The sequence below is a fragment of the Oncorhynchus mykiss genome, chromosome 17 (genome assembly GCF_057628025.1).
Source record: "Oncorhynchus mykiss isolate SJ-2025 chromosome 17, ASM5762802v1, whole genome shotgun sequence".
Taxonomy (NCBI): Eukaryota; Metazoa; Chordata; class Actinopteri; order Salmoniformes; family Salmonidae; genus Oncorhynchus; species Oncorhynchus mykiss.
In genome coordinates this window covers 39,675,369-39,695,406 of record NC_143038.1, presented here as the reverse complement: position 1 = coordinate 39,695,406, position 20,038 = coordinate 39,675,369, and the positions used below count along the sequence as shown (strand labels likewise).

Sequence of the window (20,038 nt, the reverse complement as noted above, 5' to 3'; positions counted from 1 at the left end):
CGTGCAAATTATGTAGCTTGCAATAATAGTAGAGAGCAAGTTTGGTTCACAGCTACAGTACATTGTCTATCTGGAGTGGTTTATGGGTGAATGTGAGGACTGACTCCATATTATTGCTGTGTCATTTCCAGTGCTCCAAGGCTTACTCCAGCCAGTTCCTGGAGACCTACAATGCCCATAACATGGCAGTGGACGCAGTTAAGTGGAACCACTTCCACACCAAGGTCTTTATATCCTGCAGCTCTGATTGGACCGTCAAGATCTGGGACCACACCATCAAGTAAGTCTACTCACCATCACACTATTGTGCCCGCCCACCATCAAGTAAGTCTACTCACCATCACACTATTGTGACCCGAATCAAACTATGCTGTCTCTGATATTTATTTTCCCATTGGCCACCTTAGATTAGAGGAGTAGCTAAATTCAAAAAGGTCTCGCTGTTCCAAATCTATGTCAGGCTATAATTCTGGTTTTAAAATGGCACCTCAAAAACATCCATTTGAACCCTGGGGGCTCTATTTTTGTCTGCCACAAAGGAGGCACAAGATAGTTTCCAATTTGATGATGTAAAAACTGGCGGTCTGGCATTTTCCATCTCCAACGTCAGGTTCGGCAGTTTACCTGTCTAACATCAGCTCGATTGCGCTGAAGTGGGAGGGGTGGCAATATCTGAGGCCTGTCCTTAAAAACAAGCACAAAATAGAAAATGTCATAATGCGCTAATTAGAAGTTTTAAGACCCACATAAAGCAGGTCTTAAAGGTAACGCATGGTTTTTGAGAGCGGATGTGCAGCCTAGCCAGCCATGACGTGCAGTGCACATGGTGATTCTCGTTCTTATGAACATAAAAAACTATTGGTTTCCCCCCATTTAGTTTCATTTGATTAAAAAACAAGCATAGCCTACCCTCCCCTTAATCAAGGGTGGTTTAGCAGCATCACATAGGTTTGTCTTTGTATCCTGGCCATGAGCCAGAAGTAGTATATGAATAAAGGGGTTTTAAATGGTCTGCTGAGTGCTTTGGAATATTTTGGAGGTTTTTGCCCTCATGCTTTTTCATTGTTCACAATTCACATACCTGCATTTCACTTGTTCAAGTAGCCATCCATCCCCATTTTCAAAGAGCGCCCCTCGCTCGATTACCAATGACACGCACTTCCAAACTATTCAGTCCTCCGGTAATGCCATATCAATGGGCAATTTTTTTGAGAATCAGTCTCGCATGTAGGCAACGATACAATTGACAGGAGCCTTGTATTTTGTAGACATGCAAATGTTATACGTAAAGACATTTAGGCCTACTTGTGCACACAGTGCCATGGAATGAGAAGAGTGATTTATGACATCATGCTTCTGACCCGATCCTATTTAGAAAGAATCACCTTCCATGGCTTTATGGCAAGAACGTACTGTACGTGGCTCAAATGCAATATTTTTTTCAGGCCTTATCAATAGCCTAGTGATTTTAATCTTGCACGTTGACCACGTTTGGCATGTCCAGAATGTATTTACACATGCACATAGCACATGTATCAGTGTACAGTAAATGCTATAGCCTATGTTTAACAAATCAAACCAAAAATACATTTTCACATGCGCCGAATACAGCAGGTGTAGACCTTACCGTGAAATGCTTACTTACAAGCCCTTAACCAACAATGCAGATTTTTTTTTTTTTAAGTACGAAAATATTTACCCAAAAGTTAATAAAAAACGAAAGTAAGTAACACAAACGAATAACAGTAACGAGGCTATGTACAGGGGGTACATGTACCGAGTCAATGTGTGGGGGTACAGGTTACTCGAGGTAATTGAGGTAGTACAATATGTACTGTAGGTAGAGGTAAAGTGACTATGCATAGATAAATAACAGCGAGTAGTAGCAGCGTATAAAAGGGGGTCAATGAAAATAGTCCGGATAGCCATGTGATTAACTGTTTAGCAATTTAGCAGTGTACAATATAAACGCAACATGTAACAATTTCACAGATTTTACTGAGTTACAGTTCATAATGGAAATCAGCCAATTGAAATAAATTCATTAGGCCCTAACCTATGGATTTCGCGTGACTGGGAATACAGATATACAGTACCAGTCAAAAGTTTGGACACCTACTCATTCAAGGGTTTTTATTTATTTTTACTATTTTCTACATTATAGAAAACAAAATATACTTTATACTTGAGATTCTTCAAAGTAGCCACCCTTTGCTTTGATGACAGCTTTGCACACTCTTGGCATTCTCTCAGCCAGCTTCATGAGGTTGTCACCTGGAATGCATTTCAATTAAGAGGTGTGTCTTGTTATTGAGTTTAAAATCAAATCAATTCAAATTGTATTAGTCACATGCACCAAATACCAAAGGTGTAGATCTTACAGTGAAATGCTTACTTAAAGGCCCTAACCAACAATGCAGTTTAAAAAATAAGTATAAGAACAAGTAATTAAAGAGTAGCAGGAAAATAACAAAAGCGAGACTATATACAGGGGTACCGGTACAGTCAATGTGGTAATTGAGATAATATGTACATGTAGGTAGAGTTATTAATGTGACTATGCATAGATAATAACAGTGGGGGGTGGGGGGGGGGGGGTGCAATGCAAATAGTCTGGGTAGCCATTTGATTAGATGTTCAGGAGTCTTATGGCTTGGGGAAAGAAGCTGTTTAGAAGCTTCTTGACCCCAGACTTGGCGCTTGCTGTGCGATAGCAGAGAGAACAGTCTATAACTAGGGTGGCTGTAGTCTTTGACAATTTTTAGGGCCTTCCTCTGACACCGCCTGGTATAGAGGTCCTGGATGGCAAGAAGCTTGGCTGTACTGGGCTGTACACACTACCCTCTGTAGTGCCTTGTGGCCGGAACCCAAGCAGTTGCCATACATACCAGGCAGTGATGCAACCACTCTCGATGATGCAGCTGTAGAACCTTTTGAGGATCTGTGGACCCTTGCCAAATTTTTTCAGTCTACTGAGGGGGAATAGGTTTTGTCGTGCCCTCTTCATGACTGTCTTGGTGTGCTTGGACCATGTTAGTTTGTTGGTTATGTGGACACCAAAGAACTTGAAGCTTTCAACCTGCTCCATTACAGCCCCGTCGATGAGAATGGGGGTGTGCTTGGTCCTCCTTTTCCTGTAGTTCACAATCATCTCCTTTGTCTTGATCACGTTGAGGGAGAGGTTGTTGTCTTGGCATCACACTGCCAGGTCTCTGAACTCCCTATAGGCTGTCTCGTTGTTGTCTGTGATCAGGCCTACCACTGTTGTGTCATTGGAACATTTAATGATGATGTTGGAGTCATGCCTAGCTGTACAGTCATGAGTGAACAGGGAGTACAGGAGGGGACTGAGCACACACCCCTGAGGGGCCCCTGTGTTGAGTATCAGCGTGGTGGCTGTTTTGTTACCTACCCTTACCACCTGGGGGCGGCCCGTCCGGAAGTCCAGGATCCAGTTGCAGAGGGAGGTGTTTGGTCCCAGGGTCCTTAGCATATTGATGAGCTTTGAGAGCACTATGGTGTTGAACTCTGAGCTGTAGTCAATGAATAGCATTCTCACATAGGTGTTCCTTTTGTCCAGGTGGGAAAGGACAGTGTGGAGTGCAATAGAGATTGCATCATCTGTGGATCTGTTAGGACGGTTTGCAAATTGGAGTGGGTCTAGGGTTTCTGGGATAATGGTGTTGATGTGAGCCATGACCAGCATTTCAAAGCACTTCATGTCTACAGACGTGAGTGCTATGGGTCGGTAGTCATTTAGGCAGGTTACCATAGGGACATGGTGGTCTTCTTAAAACATGTTGGTATTACAGACTCGGACAGGGAAAGGTTGAAAATGTTAGTGAAAACACTTGCCAGTTGGTCAGCGCATGCTCGCAGTACACGTCCTGGTAATCCGTCTGGCCCTGCGGCCTTGTGAATTTTGACCTGTTTAAAGGTCTTACTCACATCGGCTGCGGAGAGCATGATCACACAGTCGTCCGGAACAGCTGGTGCTCTCATGCATGTTTCAGTGTAATTTGCCTCGAAGCGAGCATAGAAGTAATTTAGCTCGTCTGGCAGGTTCATGTTACTGGGCAGCTCTCGACTGCGCTTCCCTTTGTAGTCTGTAAGGGTTTACAAGCAGTGTGGGTTTATTCGTTCGCATATGAATTTTCAGAAGGCAGCCCGACCTCCGTCCTCTTTTTCTCCTTCTTATCTTCACGCAAATAACAGGGATTTGGGCCTGTTCCCGGGAAAGCAGTATGTCTTTCACGTCGGGCTTGTTGGACTCATTAAAGGAAAAAAACGCTTCTACCAGTTTGTGGCGAGTAATTGCTGATCTGATGTCCAGAAGTTATTTTCGGTCGTAAGAGACGGTAGCATTATGTACAGAATAAGTGAACAAATAAGTTACAAACAACGCAAAAAAAATAACAAAAAAACACGGTTGGTTAGGAGCGCGTAAAACATCAGCCATCTTCTTACGGCGCCATGAGCCAATCAGTTGTGTTGTGACACGGTAGGGGTGGAATAGCCCTATTTTGTAAAAAAACAAGTCCATATTATGGTAAGAACAGCTCAAATAAGCAAAGAGAAACGACAGTCCATCATTTCTGTAAGGCATGAAGGTCAGTCAATCTGGAAAATGTCAAGAACTTTGAAAGTTTCTTCAAGTGCAGTCGCAAAAACCATCAAGCACTATGATGAAACTGGCTCTTATGAGGACTGCCACAGGAAAGGAAGACCGATTATTACCTCTGCTGCAGAGGATAAGTTAATTAGAGTTAACCACACCTCAGAAATTGCAGCCCAAATAAGTTCTTCACAGAGTTCAAGTAACAGACACATCTCAACATCAACTGTTCAGAGGAGATTGCGTGAATCAGGCCTTCATGGTCGAATTGCTGCAAAGAAACCACTACTAAAGGACATCGATAAGAAGAAGAGACTTGCTTGGGCCAAGAAACACGAGCAATGGATATTAGACCGGTGGACATCTGTCCTTTCCAAATTTGAGATTTTTGGTTCCAACCGCAGCGTCTTTGTGAGACGCAGAGTAGATGAACAGATGATCTCCGCATGTGTGGTTCCCTCCGTGAAACATGGAGAAGGAGGTGTGATGGTGTGGGGGTGCTTTGCTGGTGACACTGTCAGTGATTTATTTAGAGGCACACTTAACCAGCATGGCTATCACAGAATTTTTCAGCAATACGCCATCCTGCCTGGTTTGTGCTTAGTGAGACTATCATTTGTTTTTCAACAGGACATTGACCCAAAACACACCAGGTTGTGTAAGGGCTATTTGTCCAAGGAGAGTGATAGAGTGCTGCTTCAGATGGCTTGGCCTCCACAGTCACCCGACCTCAACCCAATTTCGATGGTTTGGGATGAGTTGGACCGTAGAGTGAAGGAAAAGCAGCCAACAAGTGCTCAGCATATGTGGGAACTCCTTCAAGACTGTTGTAAAAACATTCCAGGTGAAGCTGGTTGAGAGAATGCCAAGATTGTGCAAAGCTGCCATCAAGGCAAAGGGTGGCTACTTTGAAGAATCTCAAATATAAAATATATTTTGATTTGTTTAACACTTTCTTTGTTACAACATGATTCCATATGTGTTATTTCATGGTGTTGATGTCTTCACTATTATTCTACAATGTAGCATAAATATAGTAAATAATAATATAGTAAACATAAAGAAAAACCTTTGAATGAGTAGTTGTGTCCAAACTTTTGACTGGTACTGTATTTATACTGTATATTGGTTCCTGATCTTTGTGATATCCCTCATATATAGGACAGACACTTCAGAAGAAACTTCCTTTAGATTTTTTTGGGGGGACTATCTGTTGTTCCATGCAGTGAATCTGTTATTTCATGCATTTGTATGGGCTAATAGCAGTAATGCCAAATAAAAATTTTCATAAAATAATTGTTTTATGTATTTTTTTGATACTTCAAGGGGTCTTAACATTCTAAATCAAATAGCAAAATGATCCTTGGTATGACCTTCTTAAAACAGAATACTTTTTCAGAAATTGATTCTACATTGTTTAGGGAGCATGGTGAAGGAGCCACTTATTTAGTTCAGCAGTAGTTGAACAGTAGTCCCTCTGCACACGTAAATGGTCATTTGAATAAGATCGTGTGGATTGATTAGGTCGGAACTACTTTTTCCTGTTGATACAAGCCCTTGTAACTCCATCTATCTGAATGGCCTGTGAGTGATGAGTCATGCGTCTCAGATCAGATCTAGCCTGAGTCACAAAATGTCAGAAGTAGTGTTATAGATTTCTCTGCAGGTTACAGAAATCAGGACTTCAGCCTGGCAGCCTGTGATAAACGAATAAAATCATTCAGCTTACCCCGCACTCTCTTGACATGCTAGTTTCTTTCAGTAGCTTCATGTGCTATCTGTCTGTTTATCTACATAGAATAACTATCTCTCTAGTCTATGGACTGGCTGCACCACTTTTTGATTGACAAAATACAAGCATTTGGCTGCACCTGCAAATCTGTGTATGCGACCAATAAACGTTGATTTCTAGCCTACTTTGTATCTTAGTTAACAGAAACGATTTAGAGTAAATGTGTTCTTTAACTGCCTGATACCACTTTGGAATCAGTGTGACCCAATCTGTTTTGTTCTCATTTAATGAAAAATCACTCCAAAGATATTTTGGATAGATTTTTTTAAACCAGGCAAGTCATTTAAGTCATTTTATTTTGAATGATGGACTAACGGGGAACAGTGGGTTAACTGCCTTGTTCAGTGGCAGAACGACAGATTTTTTTACCTTGTCAGTTCGGGGATTTGATCCAGCAACCTTTTGATTAGTGGCCCAACACTCTAACCACTAGGTTATCTGCCGACATGGCATTGACCAGGTTCTATTTTCCACATGTCTTTAGCGCTACTTATCTGCCTGCCTGCACCTCAAAAGACTGAGGACAAACATTTCAAACCATTGTATTGTTCATACAGTTCACCAAACAGTCTCACCACTGGGAGCAATAACAGTCACTGTTCATGTCTCCTTCCTTTTCTTTGGAAAGAATGGAATATAAGATACTGCAGTTCACGCACTTTCAAACTTATCATCCTGGATCCCATTCCCCGCTCTGCCTCATCTCTCTAGACCCTGAAGACCTCACAGGAGCAAATAACATGCCTTATAATACACTGACAGGGAGGAGAGGATCTCTTTGGTGGGATAAGAGGAGGGCGCAGGTTGCATTTACTCATCGGCTCGACCCAATGGAGTCTATATAGCCTGAAGAGGTGCTATTGATTTTTATTTTCAAGCCCTCTCTCTCTCTTTATTTTTTTTCACTCGGGAAGAGTAATGTCTGTCTTCGTCTTTTTCACTCTTTACTCTCTAACTTTTTACTTGTACTTATGATGAACTTATGAAGTAATGTGACCTGCTCTTACAAAAGTTTAGAGAAGGTGTCTATGATGTATTGTTTTCTGCTATCTTTAAGGTAAATAACGTAATCTAGATTTTATAGTATTAGTATTTGTATCCATTACGGAGTCCTTATACTTCAGTGTCCATGTCTCTGTAGGACCCCAATGTTCACCTTTGACCTGAACGCCTCTGTGGGAGATGTGGCATGGTCTCCTTACTCCTCCACTGTCTTCGCTGCAGTCACCACTGATGGCAAGGTATGTAACCAATTAGAGGCAAAGAGACCAAGGCATGTCCTCTCACTCAAAAGTTGTTTTTATGAAACTCCATCAAGGCCAATGTCGTCAAAACGTTGTTAACTAACAAAAGCTTAAATCACTTTTTTTGAGGAGCAGCAAACGGTGAATGGACATATATGTCTGTCTGTCTATCTTAATTTCTTCCAAAAAATATGTTTAACACAATGACTCTTATATGGCTAAGAGGTAACAAACAACTTATATTACAAGGGTACTGAAGACATGGTCTGCATCAAAAAGAAAGAAATCAATAAGCATTGCCAATGCAGGTTTGATGGAGTCCGTCCCAGAGTCATTTGTACTACAGCACTCTCCAAGTATTTTGTTCTGTTTATCTCGGTGTCTGTTGTTAGCGCGCCAGCCAGCTGTTGTCATTGGTCTACTGACGTGATTGGTCTTCAGTGGCTTGGCCGGTCCATTGATGCGGGAGTAGCTGTGGAGGTTGTCATCTCTCTGGCCTGCCTGGGAGTTCATCACATTATCCTGTTTCTCTCTCTCTCTCTCTCTCTCTCTCTCTCTCTCTCTCTCTCTCTCTCTCTCTCTCTCTCTCTCTCTCTCTCTCTCTCTCTCTCTCTCTCTCTCTCTCTCTCTCTCTCTCTCTCTCTCTCTCTCTCTCTCTCTCTCTCTCTCTCTCTCTCTCTCTCTCTCTCTCTCTCTCTCTCTCTCGCTTTCTATTTTGCCTGTCATGTGAAATTAAGGAAATTAGTGCCGATGAACAATGTGACGATGTGCTATGAACCATCTGCTCTGTCACTTTGTCTGCAAACAGACAGATTAGAAAACTCTGCGGTGTGCATGGTGTCTGATATGGCTGAAAACTGAGTCCTGTACTCCAGGGGTTTGGGCCTCCCCAGTCCCCCACAGACAGGGAATGATATGGTTCACTGATAAAGACAGTCAAAAGGATGCAATAGTCTACATAAAAAATCTGGGCTAATTCACAAAACATGTATCCAGAAAATACTCAACACAAACACAACAGTAGCCTCAATAATGGCAAATAATTACTGAAATCCAGTTACCTCAACATTTGATGGATAAATAGTTACTGTAGAAATGGAAAAGGCCACATTCACATAACCAAAGAGATACCTTCCATTAACACTATACCTTTATCTCATTCTCAGCCATGTCAAATGAAATACACTGACAGCCATAACAACACAATTATTATTGAAAGGAATTACACTCATTTATATTCCCTAGATTCAACTATAAAGAAGAATAGAGACTTCCCAATTGTATGATATTACCATTTATTGACCTGTTTTGTATCTAATCCAGTTCCTAGCTGCTAGAAAACTTTCTATGGCATAGCCTAGATTTTGTTTTTCAAGCAGTTTCACAGCAACATCAGTTTCTAAGCAGAAAGAGAATATGAAATATTCTCGGTTAAGGTTGAAACTGTCACAATACAACCATTCGTTTTTTGTCCTATACAGTACCACTTGTCTAATGACTGCTACAATTTGTATAATTTGGATTATATTTACAGTCATTCATAGTTGTCTCATTGAGATGAAAAATCCCTATTATAAGTGATAGCAAGCCTAGAGGTCAACGGCAGCCCTTCTTTAGAATGTCACTGCTGGCTATGTGGGCTGCTTGCTTCGTCACTCCCACTAATGACCAAAATACTCCCTCTACACTGTGTGTGTGTGTGTGTGTGTGTTGGTTGACATGTATTTACTGATGAATGGACCAATTTTCAGTGATGCTAAATGTCAGGAGAGGCAAGCTTTTCCTGTCAGAGTAATTTGAATAACAAGACATTGCGCACACACACACACTCTCTCAGTGTTGCGCAAACACTGGTACGAACACCAGATGGTCCGAGTTGCATCCCCACTGAGAATCTCTCTCGCTTGCCTTGCTGATTTGGTTTGTCACTCAGAGGTTCCCAGCTGGAATAGATGAGGATGGAACAACATGCGCAACTCAATTTTTTTTAGAGAATATCTCATATATCTTTCTATAAAAAACAGTATGAGTCAGCTTTCACACTCATTCCAAAAGGCAGCAGGTTCAAACATATTTCTGTTCTCCACCATCCCACATTGTATTGCTTTTCAGGTTTGACCAAATGACTCCCCTTGCATTCGCATGAGATAATCTCCCGAACTTTCTATATATCTTTTGCTTTTTTTCCTCAGGTTCATACCTTTGACCTTAGCATCAACAAATATGAGGCCATCTGCCAGCAGCCGGTGGTGGCCAAGAAAAAGACTAAGCTGACTCACATTGAGTTTAACCCCGTCTACCCCATCATCATCGTGGGAGACGACCGAGGATATGTTACCAGCCTCAAGCTCTCGCCTAACCTGCGCAAAAAACCCAAGGTAAGAGCCTAAAGAGCCCAGCAGCGCTGGAGCTGTGTCAGCAACTCTTAGCATGGAAATGTGGTATGTTAAAAAAGCAGCCTTTCTTTGTTGGAATGGTGTGAGCATACCCCAACGAGAGAATGGTGTAGGTGTGTACCAGTCATTTAAAAACATTAATTTAAGTAAGCCGTTAATTGGCCAGCTCATTCTCCATGAGGAAATAGCAGGCTTTTTTTAAACAGTTTGTTTGAGATATTGAGATACAAGTTTGAGGTTTTTGAAGTGTTTTGTTTCTCTAATTTATGCTTTGGCCACAAATACAGGTAAAGGGTGAGTCAATAACATTATTTGTGTATTAGTTAACAGAAAATTAACTTTTAAAAGTGAGATTTCCACTGGACAGTTAGTTTAACAATCAAGCGCTAGTTTACCAAGGATGTGTTGAGTCAACAGGAAGCCATGGCACCCTATTGCCTATATTAGTATTTTGGACCAAAAGTAGTGCAGTATATATGGGAATAGGGTGCCATTTTGGATACTTTAGATCTTTAGACCCATTTTCAGAAAGGAAAGCTAGCTCACAGTGCTACTGATGATTAAAAAACGATTAGATAAGCAGTGCTCTAATGATGAGCAGTAGTTCAGTGTTTACTGATTTCAACAAAGTGAGATGAGAGTTTTTTCCCTCCTTGGAAACAAGAAGATGCAGTTTCTTCACTTCCTGATGACTTGATCTCAATGGGCCGGCCATCGATCGGGGACTAAATTGTTCATTGCCAGCCGCTGCGTAGCCGGCCCTTGTCACATGCATTTCTCATAAAGGAAAAACCTATAATAAACCTTATATGTGTCTAGCTGCCATAAAACGCCATTGATTGAAGGCCTTTGTGCATTTGTTTATTTTCACCTCTGGGGGCTCAAGTGAAAATGGATTGAGTGATATTTTATTACAGTATGGGATTGTTTGTGGCAGATATCCATTTGAGGGCAGAGTGTTCAGCCTTTTATGTCATGTCTTGTCATGTTGTGTCTTGTTCCTGTTCTTTCTCTTCACCCTGTCTCCCTCTGCTGGTCGTATTAGGTTACCTTTTCTTACCCTCCTTCCCCCAGCTGTTCCTTGTCTCCTCTAACTACCTCGTTCACCCCTTTTCCCACCTGTTCCCTTTTTCCCTCTGATTAGGTCTCTATATCTCTCTCTGTTCCTGCTTCTGTCTTTGTCGGATTCTCGTTTGTGTTTCTCATGCCTGAACCAGACTATTGTCGTGTTTGCTGCAACCTTGTCCTGTCCTGTCGGAATCTGCCAGTTCATCTAACCTTGTCCTGTCCTGTCGGAATCTGCCTGTCCATCTGAGCCTACATGTGTTTCGTCATTAAAGAAACTCTGTTTTGTTAATTCGCTTTTGGGTCCTCATTCACGCACCTGACAGAAGAATCCGACCAAGAATGGACCCAGCTACTTCAGATCCTCTCCACTCAGCCGTCGAGATCCAGGGAGCGATGCTAGGCAGACACGAGCAGGAATTGTCTGCTGCTCGACATGCCGTTGAGACCCTGGCCGCCCAAGTCTCCAACCTCACAGAACAGGTTCACCATCTCCGCCTCGATCCACCGGCCACTTCCAGGGCTTTCGAATCTCCGGAGCCCAGAATCAATAACCCGCCGTGTTACTTTGGGGAGCCCACTGAATGCCGCTCGTTCCTCACCCAGTGTGATATTGTGTTTTCTCTCCAGCCCAACACTTACTCCTGGAGCACTGCTCGTATCGCCTACGTCATATCTCTCCTTACTGGACGGGCTCGTGAGTGGGGCACGGCAATCTGGGAGGCAAGGGCTGAGTGTACTAACCAGTATCAGGACTTTAAGGAGGAGATGATACGGGTTTTTGATCGATCTGTTTTTGGGGAGGAAGCTTCCAGGGTCCTGTCTTCCCTATGTCAAGGTAATCGATCCATAACAGACTACTCTATTGAGTTTCGCACTCTTGCTGCCTCCAGTGACTGGAACGAGCCGGCTTTGCTCGCTCGTTTTCTGGAGGGTCTCCGCGCGGAGGTAAAGGATGAGATTCTCTCCCGGGAGGTTCCTTCCAGCGTGGATTCCTTGATTGAACTCGCTATTCGCATAGAGCGACGGGTTGATCTTCGTCACCGAGCTCGTGGAAAGGAGCTCGCGTTCTCCGTTGCCCCCCTCTCCGCATCACTACCATCTTCCTCTGCCGGCTCGGGTGCTGAGCCTATGCAGCTGGGAGGTATCCGCATCTCGACTAAAGAGAGGGAACGGAGAATCACCAACCGCCTCTGTCTCTATTGCGGTTCCGCTGGTCATTTTGTCACTTCATGTCCAGTAAAAGCCAGAGCTCATCAGTAAGCGGAGGGCTACTGGTGAGCGCTACTACTCCTGTCTCTCCTTCAAGATCCTGCACTACCTTGTCGGTCCATCTACGCTGGACCGGTTCGTCAGCTTCCTGCAGTGCCTTGATAGACTCTGGGGCGGAGGGCTGTTTTATGGACGAGACCTGGGCTCGGGAACATGACATTCCTCTCAGACAGTTAAGGGAGCCCACGGCCTTGTTCGCTTTGGATGGTAGTCCTCTCCCCAGGATTCAGCGTGAGACGCTACCTTTAACCCTCACTGTCTCTGGTAATCATAGCGAAACCATTTATTTTTTGATTTTTCGTTCACCTTTTACACCTGTTGTTTTGGGCCATCCCTGGCTAGTTTGTCATAATCCTTCTATTAATTGGTCTAGTAATTCTATCCTCTCCTGGAACGTCTCTTGTCATGTGAAATGTTTAATGTCTGCTATCCCTCCTGTTTCCTCTGTCTCTTCTTCACAGGAGGAGCCTGGTGATTTGACAGGGGTGCCGGAGGAATATCACGATCTGCGCACGGTGTTCAGTCGGTCCAGGGCCACCTCTCTTCCTCCACACCGGTCGTATGATTGTAGTATTGATCTCCTTCCGGGAACCACTCCCCCCCGGGGTAGACTATACTCTCTGTCGGCTCCCGAACGTAAGGCTCTCGAAGATTATTTGTCTGTAGCTCTTGACGCCGGTACCATAGTCCCCTCCTCCTCTCCCGCCGGAGCGGGGTTTTTTTTTGTCAAGAAGAAGGACGGGTCTCTGCGTCCCTGCATAGATTATCGAGGGCTGAATGACATAACAGTGAAGAATCGTTATCCGCTTCCTCTTATGTCTTCAGCCTTCGAGATCCTGCAGGGACCCAGGTTTTTCACTAAGTTGGACCTTCGTAACGCTTACCATCTCGTGCGCATCAGGGAGGGGGATGAGTGGAAGACGGCATTTAACACTCCGTTAGGGCACTTTGAATACCGGGTTCTTCCTTTCGGCCTCGCTAACGCTCCAGCTGTCTTTCAGGCATTAGTCAATGACGTCCTGAGAGACATGCTGAACATCTTTGTTTTCGTTTACCTTGACGATATCCTGATTTTTTCACCGTCACTCCAGATTCATGTTCAGCACGTTCGACGTGTCCTCCAGCGCCTTTTAGAGAATTGTCTTTTTGTGAAGGCTGAGAAGTGCACTTTTCATGCCTCCTCCGTCACATTTCTCGGTTCTGTTATTTCCGCTGAAGGCATTAAGATGGATCCCGCTAAGGTCCAAGCTGTCATTGATTGGCCCGTCCCTAAGTCACGCGTCGAGCTGCAGCGCTTTCTCGGCTTCGCGAACTTCTATCGTCGTTTCATCCGTAATTTCGGTCAGGTGGCAGCTCCTCTCACAGCCCTTACTTCTGTCAAGACGTGCTTTAAGTGGTCCGTTTCCGCCCAGGGAGCTTTCGATCTCCTCAAGAATCGTTTTACTTCCGCACCTATCCTTGTTACACCTGACGTCTCTAGACAGTTCGTTGTCGAGGTTGACGCGTCAGAGGTGGGCGTGGGAGCCATTCTTTCTCAGCGCTCCCTCTCTGACGACAAGGTCCACCCTTGCGCGTATTTTTCTCATCGCCTGTCGCCGTCGGAACGTAACTATGATGTGGGAAACCGCAAACTGCTCGCCATCCGCTTATCCCTAGGCGAATGGCGACAGTGGTTGGAGGGGGCGACCGTTCCTTTTGTCGTTTGGACTGACCATAGGAACCTTGAGTACATCCGTTCTGCCAAACGACTTAATGCGCGTCAGGCTCGTTGGGCGCTGTTTTTCGCTCGTTTCGAGTTCGTGATTTCTTATCGTCCGGGCTCTAAGAACACCAAGCCTGATGCTTTATCTCGTCTCTTCAGTTCTTCAGTAGCCTCCACTGACCCCGAGGGGATTCTCCCTGAGGGGCGTGTTGTCGGGTTGACTGTCTGGGGAATTGAGAGGCAGGTAAAGCAAGCACTCACTCACACTCCGTCGCCGCGCGCTTGTCCTAGGAACCTTCTTTTCGTTCCCGTTCCTACTCGTCTGGCCGTTCTTCAGTGGGCTCACTCTGCCAAGTTAGCCGGCCACCCTGGCGTTCGGGGTACGCTTGCTTCCATTCGCCAGCGTTTTTGGTGGCCCACCCGGGAGCATGACACGCGTCGTTTCGTGGCTGCTTGTTCGGTCTGCGCGCAGACTAAGTCCGGTAACTCCCCTCCTGCCGGCCGTCTCAGGCCGCTTCCCATTCCCTCTCGACCGTGGTCTCACATCGCCTTAGATTTTATCACCGGACTGCCTTCGTCAGCGGGGAAGACTGTTATTCTTACGGTTGTCGATAGGTTCTCTAAGGCGGCTCATTTTATTCCCCTTGCTAAGCTTCCTTCTGCTAAAGAGACGGCACAAATCATCATCGAGAATGTTTTCAGAATTCATGGCCTTCCGTCAGACGTCGTTTCGGACAGGGGTCCGCAATTCACGTCTCAATTTTGGAGGGAGTTTTGCCGTTTGATTGGGGCTTCCGTCAGTCTCTCTTCCGGCTTTCACCCCCAGTCTAACGGTCAAGCAGAACGGGCCAATCAGACTATTGGTCGCATCTTACGCAGTCTTTCTTTTCGTAACCCTGCGTCTTGGTCAGAACAGCTCCCTTGGGCAGAATACGCCCACAACTCGCTTCCTTCGTCTGCGACCGGGCTATCTCCTTTTCAGAGTAGCCTCGGGTACCAGCCTCCGCTGTTCTCGTCTCAGTTCGCCGAGTCCAGCGTCCCCTCCGCTCAGGCTTTTGTCCAACGTTGCGAGCGCACCTGGAAGAGGGTCAGGTCTGCACTTTGCCGTTATAGGGGGCAGACTGTGAGAGCCGCTAATAAGCGTAGAACTAAGAGTCCTAGATATTGTCGCGGTCAGAGAGTTTGGCTCTCCACTCAGAACCTTCCCCTTAAGACAGCTTCTCGCAAGCTGACCCCGCGGTTCATTGGTCCGTTCCGTATTTCTCAGATCATTAATCCTGTCGCAGTGCGACTTCTTCTTCCGCGATATCTTCGTCGCGTCCACCCGGTCTTCCATGTCTCCTGTGTTAAGCCCGTTCTTCGCGCTCCCGCTCGTCTCCCCCCCCCCCCCCCCCCCCCCCCCCATCCTTGTCGAGGGCGCACCTATCTACAGGGTCCGTAAGATTTTGGACATGCGTCCTCGGGGCCGTGGTCATCAGTACCTAGTGGATTGGGAGGGGTACGGTCCTGAGGAAAGGAGTTGGGTTCCCTCTCGGGACGTGCTGGACCGTTCGCTGATCGATGATTTCCTCCGTTGCCGCCAGGTTTCCTCCTCGAGTGCGCCAGGAGGCGCTCGGTGAGTGGGGGGGTACTGTCATGTATTGTCATGTTGTGTCTTGTTCCTGTTCTTTCTCTTCACCCTGTCTCCCTCTGCTGGTCGTATTAGGTTACCTTTTCTTACCCTCCTTCCCCCAGCTGTTCCTTGTCTCCTCTAACTACCTCGTTCACCCCTTTTCCCACCTGTTCCCTTTTTCCCTCTGATTAGGTCTCTATATCTCTCTCTGTTCCTGCTTCTGTCTTTGTCGGATTCTCGTTTGTGTTTCTCATGCCTGAACCAGACTATCGTCGTGTTTGCTGCAACCTTGTCCTGTCCTGTCGGAATCTGCCAGTTCATCTAACCTTGTCCTGTCCTGTCGGAATCTGCCTGTCCATCTGAGCCTACATGTGTTTCGTCATTAAAGAAACTCTGTTTTGTTAATTCGCTTTTGGGTCCTCATTCACGCACCTGACATTTTAAGGTGCTCATGTTTATTTTCATACTCTCCGTATTCATTCTTTGATAGTTGAGTAAGGCCACGTATTTTCCAGTCACTTGTAATTTCATGTCATGCTGACGCATGGCCTTTCTTCAAGGAACACACTTGTTTGCATCTCAGTGCTACAATGAGACATCAAAATGACTTCCAAAGCCAAATGCTTCTAATTGGCATCAACAATGCTCCGATAGACGAGCAGAGTATACTAAATGACAAATCACATTTCAGGGGGCGTGCGGTTATCGTGACAAAAATGGTCAAAGATGATTCACTTCCTTCGTAGATTAAAATGACTACACTCTGCTAGCGTCATCAGTGTACTACTTGTACATTCTGTGTTTTCCATTTGAGTGGGGAAACTTTACTATTCACCTGTGGCTGTATCCCACTCTAGATATGTATCTGGCCTTTGCATCATTCATACAGGTCTGTTGTTGTTCTACACAGCTGGGAACAGATCAAATGATTCATCATCAGCAATGCCCACACCCAACGCATAATGCAATAAATAACACTGTCATGTTGTCTCTGCTACTCTCTCCTCTAGGCCTCGAGACACACACACACACACACCTCTTTCTTCCCCCTCCTCTCTTTACGCTAAGTGCTTACACATAGGCCTTTGTACAATGTAAACAGTGGATTGAATCACGTGTATAGTATGTGTGGTTCAACATGGGACTACCACTCTCTCTCCCCCACTCTGTCCAATTAGCTTTGGTTGCACATCGTGAAGTAGTTGTTTGTTTGTTCATCTGTTTAATTAGATCATCCGTTTCTAAATGATCGTTGTACTGTGGTGAGAATATATATATTCTCAGTTTCAGTTCTTGTTCCCTCTTGATGGCTCCACTGGAGAACATGGGGGTTAGGGTCCGGGCAATTCACAGAGTAAAACCAATTTGACACGGGAGCCTTCAGCTGTTCCCATCTCATTAGTCACACTCCCGTTGTACCCTCTGATAGTGGTGGCTAATGAGGTGTGGTGTTTATAATCACTGTGCGCTCAGTAACCACAGGCCAAGAGAAGGAGTCTCTGACATAAAGGACAACATGGACATCAGGCGTCAAGTCACGGCATATTAATTACACTCATTTTGGGGGTTAGCCGCGGCTGTAGTTCCGGTACACGTCAGAGCATTTAACAGTTGGACTCTGATGTTTCTCAGCGACTAAATTAATCATTAATGGGAATCGTTGGTGTTGATGAGACCCGAGTTCTAAGCCAAGTTATATAGTTGAGGGCAAACATTTATCTGTCCAACTTCATCCCCAGCACAGCACCCTCCAGATGTTTATTTAGGAGCATTGTGACAACCAGCCTCTCCCCTCCTTCTCCCGTGGCTGTCCAAAGCCACTGACAGTGAAAAGACAAAGCCTGCCCAAAACTCAATCTGTTGCCCCAGGACACAGCAGAGCCATCTCTTCCTTTGTCCACTGGCACACCAATGAACCTGTAATGTGTATTCACAGTTACCACCTTCACAACGTTGCAGATAGACATGCAATGTATAGGCTAGAGCTGACATAATACACAGCTTTTACTCTAGCTTTTTACTCAGACACATTCAAATCCTCCCTCGACGCAAATTTGTGTTCACCAGTTGAGAATCGCTGGAGTAAAAGTTACATGGATCTCGGTCATTGAGGATAGGCTAGGCTGTGTATTATATATATATATATACAGTACCAGTGAAAAGTTTGGACACACCTACGCATTCCAGGGTTTTTATTTATTTTTACTATTTTCTACTTTGTAGGATAATAGTGAAGACATGAAAACTATGAAATAACACATATGGAATCATGTAGTAACCAAAAAAGTGTTAAACAAATCAAAATACATTTTATATTTGAGATTCTTCAAAGTAGCCACCTTTGCCTTATTGACAGCTTTGCACACTCTTGGCATTCTCTCAACCAGCTTCATGAGGTAGTCACCTGGAATGCATTTCAATTAACAGGTCTGCCTTGTTAAAAGTTAATTTGTGTGATTTCTTTCCTTCTAATGCGTTTGAGCCAATCAGTTGTGTTGTGACAAGGTAGGGGTGGTATATAAAAGATAGCCCTATTTGGTAAAAGACCAAGTCCATATTATTTCAAGAACAGCTCAAATAAGCAAAGAGAAATGACAGTCCATCATTACTTTACGACGTGAAGGTCGGTCAATCCGGAAAATGTCAAGAACTTTTAAAATTTGTTCAAGTGCAGTTGCAAAAACCATCAAGTGCTATGATGAAACTGGCTCCCATGAGGACCGCCACAGGAAAGGAAGACCCAGAGTTATCTCTGCTGCAGAGGATAAGTTCATTAGAGTTATCTGCACCTCAGAAATTGCAGCCCAAATAGATGCTTCACATAGTTCCAGTAGCAGACATCTCAACATCAACTGTTCAGATGAGACTGCGTGAATCAGACCTTCATGGTCGAATTTCTGCAAAGAAACCACTACTAAAGGACACCAATAATAATAAGAGACATGCTTGGCCCAAGAAACATGAGCAATGGACATTAGACCACTGGAAATCTGACCTTTGGTCTGATGAGTCCAAATTTGAGATTTTTGGTTCCAACCGCCGTGTCTTTGCAAGACGCAGAGTAGGTGAACGGATGACCTTCGCATGTGTGGTTCCCAACGTGAAGCATAAAGGAGGAGGTGTGATGGTTCGGGGGTGCTTTGCTAGTGACACTGTCAGATATTTATTTAAAATTCAAGGCAATCTTAACCAGTATGGCTACCACAGCATTCTGCAGCAAAACGCCATCCCATCTGGTTTGCACTTAGTGGGACTATAATTAGTTTTTCAACAGGACAATGACCCAAAACACACCTCTAGGCTGTGTAAGGGCTATTTGACCAAAGAGAGTGATTGAGTGCTGCATCAGATGACCTGGCCTCCATAATCCCCCGACCTCAACCCAATTTAGATGGTTTGGTATCAGTTGGACCACAGAGTGAAGGAAAATTAGCCAACAAGTGCTCAGCATATGTGGGATCTCCTTCAAGACTGTTGGAAAAGCATTCCTCGTGAAGCTGGTTGAGAGAATGAGTGTGCAAAACTGTCATCAAGGCAAAGGTTGGCTACTTTGAAGAATCTCAACTACAGTTGAAGTCAGAAGTTTACATACACCTTTATCCAAATACATTTAAACTCAGTTTTTCACAATTACTGACATTTTATCCTAGTAAAAATTCTTAGGTCAGTCCATTCCCATGGACGTTGGAGCACTGGACAGGTGCTCTATAAGCCAAGTCACCCATAACACCACTCCCATCCACCTATGGGTGTCAGGGAACCACAGCGAGGCTATTCGGTTCCTGCTCATCAAGTCCCCTCTGATTCCCGTGGTATTGGGATTCTCCTGGCTCCAATGACACAATCCCCTCATTGTTAATGGTCTACTGGTGCCATCATAGGCTGGAGCCCATTCTGCCACGCCCATTGACCGAAGTAAGTGCAACCTGCCCCGGGACATCTTCCTGGGGGCTTGGAAGGTGCCCCAGACCATCCTGGTTCATCCGGACCCAACCTGTCAGTTCGTGGTGGAGGTGGGGGGGCTGTCCTGTCCCAGCATTCTGCCCTTGACCTCAAGCTACATCCTTGTGCCTTCTCCCATCGCCTCAAAGCCACTACGATGTAGGGAATCGGGAGCTTCTCACGGTGAAGATGGTGTTGGAGGAATGGAGACACTGGCTGGAGGGGGCGGAACATCCGTTCATCGCGTGGACTGACCACAAGAACCTAGAGTATCTCCGCACCGCCAAGCGCCTCAACTCCAGGCAAGCCAGATGGGCACTGCTTTTCACACGGTTCAAACTTCTCCCTCTTGTGCCGGCCAGGATCCAAGAATGTCAAGCCGGATGCACTGTCCCGCC

The 20,038-nt window shown here is 45.0% G+C and overlaps 1 protein-coding gene across 1 annotated transcript in view; it reads left to right on the top strand.

Annotated features, from left to right (window-relative positions):
- dnai1.2 (dynein, axonemal, intermediate chain 1, paralog 2) overlaps positions 1–20,038 on the top strand; it is a 36,774-nt gene that overhangs the window by 12,413 nt on the left and 4,323 nt on the right. Inside the window, exons 17-19 of the mRNA XM_036950223.2 lie at positions 132–280; positions 7,549–7,648; positions 9,844–10,029. Of these exons, the coding sequence (XP_036806118.1) occupies positions 132–280; positions 7,549–7,648; positions 9,844–10,029 (435 nt within the window). The remainder of the gene's footprint in view (positions 1–131; positions 281–7,548; positions 7,649–9,843; positions 10,030–20,038) is intronic.